The sequence below is a fragment of the Carcharodon carcharias genome, chromosome 10, assembly GCF_017639515.1.
Source record: "Carcharodon carcharias isolate sCarCar2 chromosome 10, sCarCar2.pri, whole genome shotgun sequence".
Lineage (NCBI taxonomy): Eukaryota > Metazoa > Chordata > Chondrichthyes > Lamniformes > Lamnidae > Carcharodon > Carcharodon carcharias.
In genome coordinates, this window is record NC_054476.1 from 38,357,856 (window position 1) to 38,369,953 (window position 12,098).

General features: G+C 45.6%; 1 protein-coding gene across 2 annotated transcripts in view; it reads left to right on the forward strand.

Moving 5' to 3' along the window:
* The first annotated feature begins 1,376 nt into the window (after positions 1–1,376).
* si:ch211-210p4.6 (malignant fibrous histiocytoma-amplified sequence 1 homolog) overlaps positions 1,377–12,098 on the forward strand; it is a 78,900-nt gene continuing 68,178 nt past the window's right edge. For both annotated transcript variants that reach the window (XM_041196920.1, XM_041196919.1), the window contains exons 1-2: positions 1,377–1,409; positions 7,465–8,347. In XM_041196920.1, the coding sequence (XP_041052854.1) occupies positions 1,394–1,409; positions 7,465–8,347 (899 nt within the window). In that variant the 5' untranslated portion in view covers positions 1,377–1,393. The remainder of the gene's footprint in view (positions 1,410–7,464; positions 8,348–12,098) is intronic.

The window sequence follows — 12,098 nt, forward strand, 5'->3', positions numbered from 1 at the left end:
CCAAAGTGCATGACCTCACAATTCCCCACGTTGTATTCCATCTGCCACTTCTTTGCCCATTCTCCTAACCTGTCCAAATCCTTCTGCAGCCTCCTGGCCTCATCAATACTACCTGTCCCTCCACCTATCTTCATATCATCTGCAAACTTAGCCAGAATGCCCTCAGTTCCTTCATCTAGACCATTAATGTATAAAGTGAAAAGTTTTGGTTCCAACACTGACCCTTGCAGAACTCCACTAGTCACCGGCTGCCATCCTGAGAAGGACCCCCTTATCCCCACTCTCTGCCTCCTGCCAGACAGCCAATCTTTTATCCATGCTAGTACCTTGCCTCTAACATCATGGGCTCTTATCTTACTGAGCAGCCTCCTGTGCGGCACCTTGTCAAAGGCCTTCTGGAAGTCCAAGTAGATAACATCCATTGGCTCTCCTTTGTCTAACCTGCTCGTTACCTCCTCAAAGAATTCTAACAGATTTGTCAGGCATGACCTCCCCTTGATGAAACCATGCTGACTTTGCCCTATTTTACCATGCACTTCCAAGTATTCTGAAATCTCATCCTTAATAATGGACTCTAAAATCTTACCAATGACTGAGGTCAGGCTAATCGGCCTATAATTTCCCAACTTTTGCCTCACTCCATTCTTAAACAGGGGGGTTACATTAGCAATTTTCCAGTCCTCTGGGACGCTGAAAGATCACCACTAACGCCTCTACTATCTCTTCAGCTATCTCCTTCAGAACTCTGGGGTGTAATCCGTCTGGTCCAGGTGATTTACCCACCTTCAGACCTTTCAGTTTTTCAGGAGGCTGCAGAGAGAAATGTGGCAGAGCCTATCTTCGGGTGTTGGGTTGGATAGTGCCCATGGCCGGGTGAAAGGTCCAAGGGGTCAATGTTCTCCTATACACTGACATGAGGCAGCAGCTCTGTGCTGCCTGTTCAGTTGCCATATCAATTCTGGCCTAATCCAGTGTCACAAGCAGAAAAAGGAAAACAAAGCCAGTCATTTGATCTGGAGTTGGGAATTATTATTCACCATGGCCCTGCAAATTAGCAAATTGCCTCTGTGAATGGAGGAGTAGGAGGGCAGGTCTGCTGTAGCTGTGATAAATTTACCCTCTCGGGGAGACCCTTGCCCTTTCTGATCAATTTACCCTCTCTTGGGGCAGGCCTGCTCTATCCGTAATAAATTTACCTGATCTGGGAAAGACCCCTCTCTGTAATAAAATTGCCCTCTCTGGGGCAAACCTGCCCTATGTGATAATTTCACCCTCTCTGGAAGGCTTGATTTGCCCTCTTTGGGGACAGACTCTCTACCGTCCCACCTTAATACTCTGGGCTCCTTCGCCGCGTCAGAATCCCTTTCAGTTTCGTTTCTTCATTCAGAGCAGAATGGCCTGGAGAGCGGGTGAGTAAAAATCAGCGTCTTCCTCCTTCTCCCCTTGCCCTCTCTCCCCCGCCCACTGATTGACGCCCTCTCCCTCGTTGGCTCTGGCTGCTCTCGGCTCCATTCATTTCCCGAGCCCCCGGCTCTTTCTGCACGGATGTTGCGGCTGTGAGACCGGAGACGGTCTGCGCACCATAGGGCTCTTCATTCTCAGTGAGCGCAGCCGATGGATGGGGAACTGAGTCAGTCGGGGCATTGATCTACAGCCAAAGGGCTTTGTGTCAGTCATGTTCCGCATTGTCTCAAACTTTCCCCTCTTACCACTTCTTCAGAGCTGGGTCCAGTTTGTGGGGCAATCTGTGTCTGTCCCTGTCTGCCAGCCGACTAGCAGCTTCACCACCTGTCTCTGTCTGTGGCCTGACTGCCTGTATATGTGATTCTCACTCTGTGATTCTCATTCTGTGATATATGTGATTCTCATTCTGTGTGCTTGTGGGCCTCACACTAAACACCCGTAAGACAAAGGTCCTCTACCAATCTGCACCCCACCCCCCCACACCGCACTGCTCCCCGGTTATCAAAATCCACAACGAGGCCCTGGACAATGTGGGCCACTTTCCATGTCTTGGAAACCTATTGTCAATAGGGCAGACATCGACGGCAAGGTTCAATGCCACCTTCATTGTGCCAGCACAGTCTTTGGGCTGAGGAAGAGTGTGTTTGAAGACCAGAACCTCAAACCTGGCACCAAGCTCATGGTCTACATGGTCTATCCGCCCTCCTATATGGCTCAGAGATGTGGACTATGTACAGCAGGCACCTCAAAACTCTGGAGAAGTATCACCAGCGCTGCTGCCGCAAGATCCTGCAAATCCATTGGCAGGATAGGCGCACCAACGTCAGTGTTCCCACTTAGGCCAACATCCCCAGCAGCGAAGCATTGACCACACTCGATCAGCTCCGCTGGCCGGGCCACATCGTCTGCATGCCTGACACGAGACTTTCAAAACAAGCGGTCTACCCAGAGCATCGACACGGCAAGTGAGCCCCAGGAGGGCAGAGGAAATGCTTCTAGGGCACCCTCAAAGCCTCCTTGAAAAATTGCAACATCCCCACCGACATTTGGGAATCCCTGGCCCAAGACCGTCTGAAATGGAGGGAAAGCATCCGGGAAGGAGCTGAACACCTCGAGTCTCATCACCAAGGGCTAGCTGAAGCCAAGCGTCGACAGCGAAAGGAGCGCGTGGCAACCCGGGCACCCCACCCACCCATTCCCCCGACCACCGTCTGCCCCCACCCGTGACAGAGGCTGCAGGTCACGCATTGGACTCTTCACCTGAGAACTCATTCTTAGTGTGGAAGCAAGTCATCCTCGACCCCGAGGCACTGCCTAAGGAGAGAAGAAATGTGATTCTGAGTCTGTGTGCTGCCCTTTCCCTCTGTGTTGATACTGTCTGTCTGTGTAATTTAGGAAAAGAGTAACCAGGGTATCCTCTCTGTCCCCAGTCTCCTGCTTCCTGATTGCTTCAACAAGAAAGCTATAATATTGGCAACTGAGTCAAGTTTCCTGCTTGCCATGAGCCGGTTGCTCAAGGGCGACTCTGGAGACAGGGAGTGAGGGATGTGATTCATTGATTATGTCAGTGAATAGAACCATAGGAAAGTTATGGTGCAGAAAGAGGCCATTCAGCCCATTGTGTCTGTGTCAGCAAAAAGAGAAAAAAGAAACTAGCCGCTCCTTTTAATCCCACTTTCCGGCGCCTGGTCTATAGCCATGCAGGTTACAGCACTTCACATGCAGATTCAGGTACCTTTTAAATGAGTTGAACATTTCAGCCTTAACCACCAACTTAGGCAATGGTCAAGAGCGGAGACAGAGCAGGAGGAATCCGGAGTGTGGAGGACAGAGAAAGCAGAGAGAGAAAGCACAGGGAGACAGGAAGACATGGCAGGCGGAGGCAGGGAGTAGGGAGATGGGGCAGGGGGAGACAGGAAGTGGGGAGATAGGGCCAGGGGGGACAGGAAGTGGGGAGGTGGGACAAAGGGAAACAGGGAGTTGGGAGATGGGGCAAGGGAAGACAGAGATAGGGCCGGGGGAGACAGGGAGTCGGGAGATAGGGCCGGGGGAGACAGGACGTGAGGAGATAGAGCAGGGGGAAACGGGGACAGGGCAGGGGTAGACAGGGAGTGGGAGATAGGGTGGGGGGGGGATCGGGAGTGAGCAGATAGGGCAGAGGAGACAGGAAGTGGGGAGATAGAGCAGGGGGAGGCTGGGGCAAAGCCATGGGAAACTGGGAGCAGAGGTATTTTAAGTGAACCAAAGCTGTCTTCTCTGTAAGTCTGAACAGAAACAGATGTGGGATGAAAAAAAGTGTGCACTTAATGATGGTGAGGAACTGAGACTAATAACACTCAGTCACATTTTCACTCAACTGTAAGAGTAATCTGTTCCACATCCTTACCCTGGCTTTTAGTAAAAATATTCCTCTTGCAGCTAGGATGGAATTTGACTGCAGTTTGGGCTGAAGAACTGCGAGATAAAGAACTGAGGCACTACAGTGCCACCACTGTTGGAAGCATGTATTACAGTGTGACAAGTTTATTTCAGCAGTTTCCATTATAAGCATGGACACTGACAACAGCATGTGTTTCTATAGCACCTGTAATGTAATAAAATATTCCAAGATGCTTCACAAGAGCATTATTCACAGCCTCCAACCTCATTGTCTTCCAATCCCAAACAGCCTTTCCCAAGATCCAGGGTTATTTCTCTTGTGCAAATTCCCATAAACAGATCTGCGCTGGACCTTTCATTTCAGCCTGTTCCTGCCTCACTAAACTGATTACTTCCTATCTCGAGTCTATTGTCTCCCCTTGTCCAGTCCCTTCCCACCTACATTCGTGACTCTTCCAATGCCCTTCATCACATTAACAATTGCTAATTTCCTGGCCCTAACTCATCTTCAGCATTTAAGTGCAATCTCTCCAGGATTGTCTGAGAGCTCTCGGGTCCTTCCTTGAGCGAAAGCCCAGCTGGTCTCCACCCAGCACCACCCTCCTCCGCCTGGCTGAACTTGTTCTCGCATTGAACAACTTCTCCTTTAACACCTCTCACTCCCTCCAAATAAAAGGTGTTGCAAAGGTCCTAGCCATGTCTTACTCTTTGTCGAATATGTGAGAACGTTCCTTATTCCAGTCCCACTCAGGGACCTCTTTTCTGGCGCATTGATGGCGTATCAGTGCTGCTTCCTGCTCTCGCCTTCAACTGGAAAATTTCATTCACTTTGTTTCCAATTTCCATTCTTCTCTCATCTTTGCCTGGTCCATCTCTGACTCTTCCCTTCCCTTAACAAAAATAAATATACCTGGAAAAACTCAGCAGGTCTGGCAGCATCTGCGGAGAGGAACACAGTTAATGTTTCGAGTCCGTATGACTCTTCAATAGAACTAAGTAAAAATAGAAAAGAGGTGAAATATAAACTGGTTTGGGGGGGGGTGGTCAGGTAAAGCTGGATAGAGGGCCAGTGATAGGTGGAGATAGCCAAAAGATGTCACAGACAAAAGGACAAAGAAGTGTTGAAGGTGGTGATATTATCTAAGGAATGTGCTAATTAAGGGTAGAAAGCAGGACAAGCAAGGTACAGATAACCCTAGTGGGGGTGGGGTGGGGTGAAGGGTAGTGTTTGAAATAGGCTAAAAAGTAGAAATAAATCAATGGATGGAAATACATTTAAAAATAATGGAAATAGGTGGGAAAAGAAAAATCTATATAAATTATTGGAGAAAAGATGGGGGGGTGGGGGGGGGCGAGGAGAGAGTTCATGATCTAAAATTGTTGAACTCAATATTCAGTCCGGAAGGCTGTAGTGTGCCTAGTCGGAAGATGAGGTGCTGTTCTTCCAGTTTGCGTTGAGCTTCACTGGAACAATACAGCAGGCCAAGGACGGACATGTGGGCATGAGAGCAGGGTGGAATGTTGAAATGGCAAGCGACAGGGAGATCCGGGTTATGTTTGTGGACAGACCGAAGGTGTTCTGCAAAGCGGTCACCCAGTCTGTATTTGGTATCTCCAATGTAGAGGAAACTGCATTGGGAGCAACGAATGCAGTAGACTAAATTGAGGGAAGTGCAAGTGAAATGCTGCTTCACTTGAAAGGAGTGTTTGGGCCCTTGGACCAATTGGTCTCCATTTCTGGGGATAGGCTATCAACCAATATTCACTATAAAGTTCACTGACTGTCACAACTACCTCGACTACACTTCCTCACACCCTGCACCATTTTCCTAGTTCCTCTGCCTCTGTCACATCTGTCCTGATGAAGCTACCTTCCAAACCAGCACTTCCAATATGAGTTCCTTTTTCCTTAACCCAGGATGCCCCCACCATTGTTGACAGGACTCTTGATGGTGTCCGTCACATTTCCCATACTTCTCCTTTCACCCTTCCAGAGTGGCTATAGAGTTCCCCTTGTTCTCACCTTCCACCATTCAATCGATCACCCTCCATCATTTCCATCACCTCTAGTGTGATGCCACCTCCGAGCACACTTTCCCCTCCCCTTTCAGCATTCTGAAGGGACTGTTCTTTCCATGACATCCTGGTCCAATCCTTAATCACCCTCAAGACCCCCTCCCATTTCTAAGGCATCTTTCCCTGCAAGCGCAGGAGGTGAAACACCTGCAGTTTTACCTCCTCCCTTCTCTCCAATCTAAGGCCCCAAGCACTTCTTCCAAGTGAAACAGCAATTTAATATATTGTATTCACTGTTCCTAATGTGGTCTTCTGTACATTAGGAAGACCAAATACAGACAGGGTGACTGCTTTGCAGCACACTTCCGTTCAGTACGCAAGCTTGACCCTGGGCTTCTAGTCACCTGTCATTTTAGTTCTCTATCTTGCTCCCACCCTGACCTTTCTGACCTTGGCCTGCTGAAGTGTTCCACTGAAACTCAATGCAGGCTCAAGGAACAGCACCTCATCTTTTGAGTGGGTACTTTACAGCCTTCTAGACTCAACATTGAGTTCAATAATTTTAGGTCATAACCTCTGCCTCTGTTTTGTTTAATTTTTCTGTGAAGGTTTTGTTTCTTCTGTCTTGTTTCTCTCGTATTTCTTTATCTTTGCTTTCCAGCAGCAGCTATTCAGGATCATGCCCATTCACACTGCAAGCAAGTGGCAAGGTTACCCTGTGATAAATTAGTCCTCATAAGGGACTTATTTTCAATGCATACAGCCTCCTCTTGTGTTAATAATTTCTATGTTTCCATCTCTCTAAACAACATGGGCTGAATTATCCCTATTTCCGGCTGGATGAAAAGTGAACATGAGAGGGATGACAGTTTATTTACATCCTTCCCATTTACAATTCCCACATTCTGAATTTACACTCACCTGATTTACACCCCAATATATATCCCCTAATTTACACTCCCTGATTTATAGCCTCTGATTTATACCCCCTGATTTACCCCTGATTTACACTCCCTGATTTATATCCCCTGATTTATACCACCAATTTACACCCCTAATTTACTCTTCCTCATTTACACCCCCCCGATTTACACCCCTGATTTACACCCCCCAATTTACAGCCTCCAATTTACACCCTCTGATTTACACCCCCTGATTTACACCCCCCAATGTACAATCCCTGATTCACACCCCTGATTTACACCCCCCGATGTACAATCCCTGATTTACACCCCTGATTTATACCCTATTTACACCCTCCCCAATTTACACACCCGATTTACACCCCTGACTTATCTCTCCCACCCCCCGGATTTACATCTCCTCGATTGAGCTCCCTGATTTACACCCTCTAATTATTGTCAGTTAAGAGTATACCAGATTGAGATGATACATGAACAGTTTATTCCCTAATGCCCAATGTTCTTCTAGCCAAGAAAGTGAACGTACCCCTATATTTTTCTTTTGGGACTATAACTAGCCAACCTTTCATAAATGTCATTAAAATAAATCGGGAGACAGGACATGAAAATATATTACTGAGAAATTCCAATTCTCCAGTTTTGAATGAACTTATTTTAAGCTGTGCCTGTGTTTGTTTCTCAGACCGAAAACAGATGGCTGAGCAAAACACAGGACAAAATGTGGACAGGTCCAGGGAACGTCTGAAGGTTTTACCCGAAGATATCCTGAAAAACCCACAGATCAATCACCTCAATTTTGATCGCAATAGACTGAAGAATGTCACAAATCTTTCCAAGTTGACCAAGCTGAAGACCCTCATTCTGTCTAAGAATGAACTGGTAGATTTTCCAGAGATTGGCTCACTACAGTATCTTGAAAAACTACATTTAAACCAGAACAGAATCCAGCAAATCCCAGAGGGAATTCTCCCCCGCCTCCCTCTCCTGAAGCAGCTTAAACTTAACAACAATCGTCTGACTGACTTCCCGGGAGATCTCATCTGTTGCAAGGAGCTGCAGTATCTTAACCTGTCTCACAACGTTATAAAGAAAATTCCGAAAACAATTGCCACACTAGGAAAACTGGAGGAATTTTACATTGAGAACAACAAATTGTGTGAACTCCCGTGCGCGCTGTTTGACATTGGGGCTCTGAGGAAGTTTATCGCTCGGGCAAACCCCCTGAGGGAGCCTCCTGATGAGGTCTGTGCTGGTGGGCTGCAGCAGATCCGCAGTTATTTCAAACAACTCCAGACCAACGAGTCCCTGGAGGACAAGCGGGTCAAAACCATGTTTCTTGGAGCATCCATGGCGGGAAAGTCAACGCTGTGTAAAAGTTTGACCAAACAGGAATTGGTGACAATTGCTGAGAACGACAGGACAATTGGGATTGAGATCAATGAGTTTCAAACTGAAGACTTCTCCTTCTTGTGCTGGGATTTTGCAGGACAGCTGGAGTATTATCTGACTCACCATGTCTTCATCACACCACAGGCCTTGGTTATATTAGTCATTGACTTGCACAGGTGAGCTGACAGCCAGGGTTGAGGACTTTGAGAGATCACCAGATGCCTGATTTGCACCAAGCACCGTGCATTATATTTAATCACAATAATTCTTTTATAAATTACATTTTCCTGCAGCCCAATATTTCACTGAGTGAACACAGCTCACTGCATGACACCAAGCATCAAAAACCAGGAATGCTTCAGGTCCATCTGAGAAATTCAATTAACTGAATCACTTGAGCTAGGGGGAGTAGATCAGCTAAATCTCCTGATGTTAATCAGTCTCCAGTGACCCCTGGCCATTATTCCTACTCCTTATCTTCCCTTTCATCCCTTTCTCTCTCTTGCTATATCATCACAGAATCACAGAGTGCTGAAGAGGCCCTTCGGCCCATTGAGTCTGCACCAATATGTGAGAAACACCTGACCTATCTACCTAATCCCATTTATCAGCACTTGGCCCATAGTCTTGAATGTTATCATGTGCCAAGTGCTCATCCAGGTACTTTTTAAAGGATATGAGGCAACCCGCCTCCAGCACCCTCCCAGGCAGCGCATTCCAGACCGTCACCACCCTCTGGGTAAAAAGGTTTTTCCTCGCACCCCCCTAAACCTCCTGCCCCTCACCTTGAACTTATGTCCCCTTGTGACTGACCCTTCAACTAAGGGGAACAGCTGCTCCCTATCCACCCTGTCCATGCCTCACATAATCTTATGCACCTCGATCAGGTCACCCCTCAGTCTTCTCTGCTTCAATGAAAACAACCCAAGTCTATCCAACCTCTCTTCATAACTTAAATGTTTCATCCCAGGCAACATCCTGGTGAATCTCCTCTGCACCCCCTCTAGTGCAATCACATCCTTCCTATAATGTGGCGACCAGAACTGCACACAGTACTCCAGCTGTGGCCTCACCAACGTTCTATACAACTCCAACATGACCTTCCTACTTTTGTAATCTACGCCTCAATTGATAAAGGCAAGTGTCCCATATGTCTTTTTCACCACCCCACTAACATGCCCCTCCGCCTTCAGCGATCTATGGACATACACGTCAAGGTCCCTTTGTTCCTCAGAACTTCGTAGTGTCATGCCATTCATTGAAAACTTCCTTGTCAAATTATTCCTTCCAAAGTGTATCACCTCACACTTTCCATCTGTCACTTATATGCCCATTTGACCATCCCGTCTATATCTTCCTATAGCCCAAGACACTCAACCTCACTGTTAACCACCTGGACAATCTTTGTGTCATCCACAAACTTACTAATCCTACCCCCCACATTGTCATCTATGTCGTTTATATAAATGACGAATAATAGGGGACCCAGCACAGATCCCTGTGGTACACCACTGGACACTGGCTTCCAGTCACTAAAGCTGTCATCACCGTCTGTCTCCTACAACTAAGCCAATCTTGAATCCACCTTATCAAATTACCCTGTATCCCATGTGCATTTGCCTTCTTTATCTTTACATGCCTTCATGCCTCTCCCTCTCTCCTTGTTCGCTTCCCTCCTTCACTTCACCTTGTTATGACACAGCAGTTTGTAAAGGCTGAGTTATTTAAAATCCCAGAGGAAAACTTTAAACATCTGTCATAACCTATATTTTCAATTGGTATGTTTTGAGCTGCAGCTCTAAATTCAGGAATAAGACCAACAGGTCTCAAGAGGTTTTTATATCAAACTAAATGAGACATTTATTAATTTACAACAAATTAAACAACATACACATGGCTACAAATTACTACTATCATAACTTTTAACAAATTCCCAAATTAATCTCCACTAAGGCAACAATAACCAATAGACTTAACCAGACACCAGGCAAAGCATTTTCACCTTACAAATTCAAAATGAGATTCCTTTCAATTTGGTTCCTTTGCAGACAGTTGTAGGCTTACAGGCTTAGATCTTACATGCCTCTGACCTGTACACACAAAACTTCTTTCTATTATAACCCAGCCTTCCCCTTTAATGTAAATTTTCATTGTATCACCAGGCCCTTTGAACCCCTTTCACAGCACCAATTTTATTACTAATATAAACATTGCTTGGTCTCTCCTAGCTAGGTGCAAGATTTCATTCCCACTCTTGTATGCTCTATTCAACAAAATACAAATGTATCTATACGTACTGTTTAAACCTCAAAACTACTATACATCAAAGCACCCAGACTAGCTGGCTTTAATCCAATTAATACATTGACAGACTAAACCTCTATTTTAAATAAATAATTTCCAACATTATATACATTAATATCTCTTCCTGACAGCCTCTAATTCCCTTGCTTTTTTCGTATCTTCAGTATTTTCTCTACTTGTTTTACTTTCATTCTATTCCTCTATCTCTCATTGCATTCCTCTCATTGTTTCCCTCATTCTCTTCTCTCTTGTCTCAAATAAGATGAGCAAATCCCATTTCAATCCTTTGCTCATGTGCTATTCGTATTTTTGATAGCCATGTTCCAGTGTCAAAGTCTCAGCACGGTGTTCCAATGTTACAGTGACCCAGTGTCACAACGTTCAGAGTCCAAATGCCAGTGTCAAAATGTTCCAGTGTCTTAGTGTAAGAGTGCCAATGTCAGATTGTTCCTGTGCTACAATATTACAGTGTCTCAATATCAGTGTTCCAGTGCAGTGTGATACAACATGTACAAGTTGCAAAAACCATCTTTCATAATGCCATCATAAGAACATAAGAAATAGGAACAGGAGTAGACCATTCAGCCCCTCAAACCTGCTCCGCCATTCAATAGGATCATGGCTGATCTTGTGTTTCAATTTTCACATTCCCAGCTAACCCTGAAAACCTTTGATTCCCTTGTCTAACAAGAACCTATCTACCTCTGCCTTAAAAATATTCAATGACCACGCCTCCATCACCTTCTGAGGCAGAGAGTTCCAAAGTCACACAACCATCTGAGAAAAAAGAATTCTCCTTATCTCTCTCCTAAAAGGGAGACCCCTAATTTTAAAAAATGCCCCCTAGTTCTGGACTCACCCACAAGAGGAAACATCCTTTCCATGTCCACCTTGTCAAGACCGTTCAGGATCTTATATACTTCAATCAAATCACCCCTCACTTGTCTAAACAACATTGGAAATAAGCCCAGCCTGTCCAACCTTTCCTCATAAGACAACCCACTCATTCCAGGTATCAATCTAGTAAATCGCCTTTGAACAGCCTCCAGTGCATTTATATCCTTCCTTAAATAAGGAGACCAAAACTGCACACAGTATTCAAGGTACGATCTCACTAATGCCCTGTGTAACTGAAGCATAACATCCTTACTTTTATGTTCAATCCCTCTCGTAATAAAGGATAGCATTCCATTAGTCTTCTTAATTGCTTGCTGTACCTGCACACTAACTTTTTGGGACTCATGTACGAGAACACCTAGATCCCTCTGCACTTCAATATTATGCAGCCGCTCTTCATTTAAGTAATATTCTACTTTTTGTTCTTCTTGCCAAAGTGAACTTCACATTTTCCCACATTAAACTCTATTTGCCAGATCTTTACCCACTCACTCTACCTATCTACATCCATCTGCAACCCCCTCATGTCCTCTTCACAACATATTTTCCTACCTGTCTTTGTGTCATCTGCAAATTTAACTACCAGTCTTAGTCTTCACTAAGTCATTGATGCAAATTGTAAAATGTTGAGGCCCCAGTGTAGACCCCTGTGGGACTCCACTTGTCACCTCCTGCCAATCAGAAAAAGACCCATTTATGCATACTTCCTGCTTTCTGCCAGTCAGT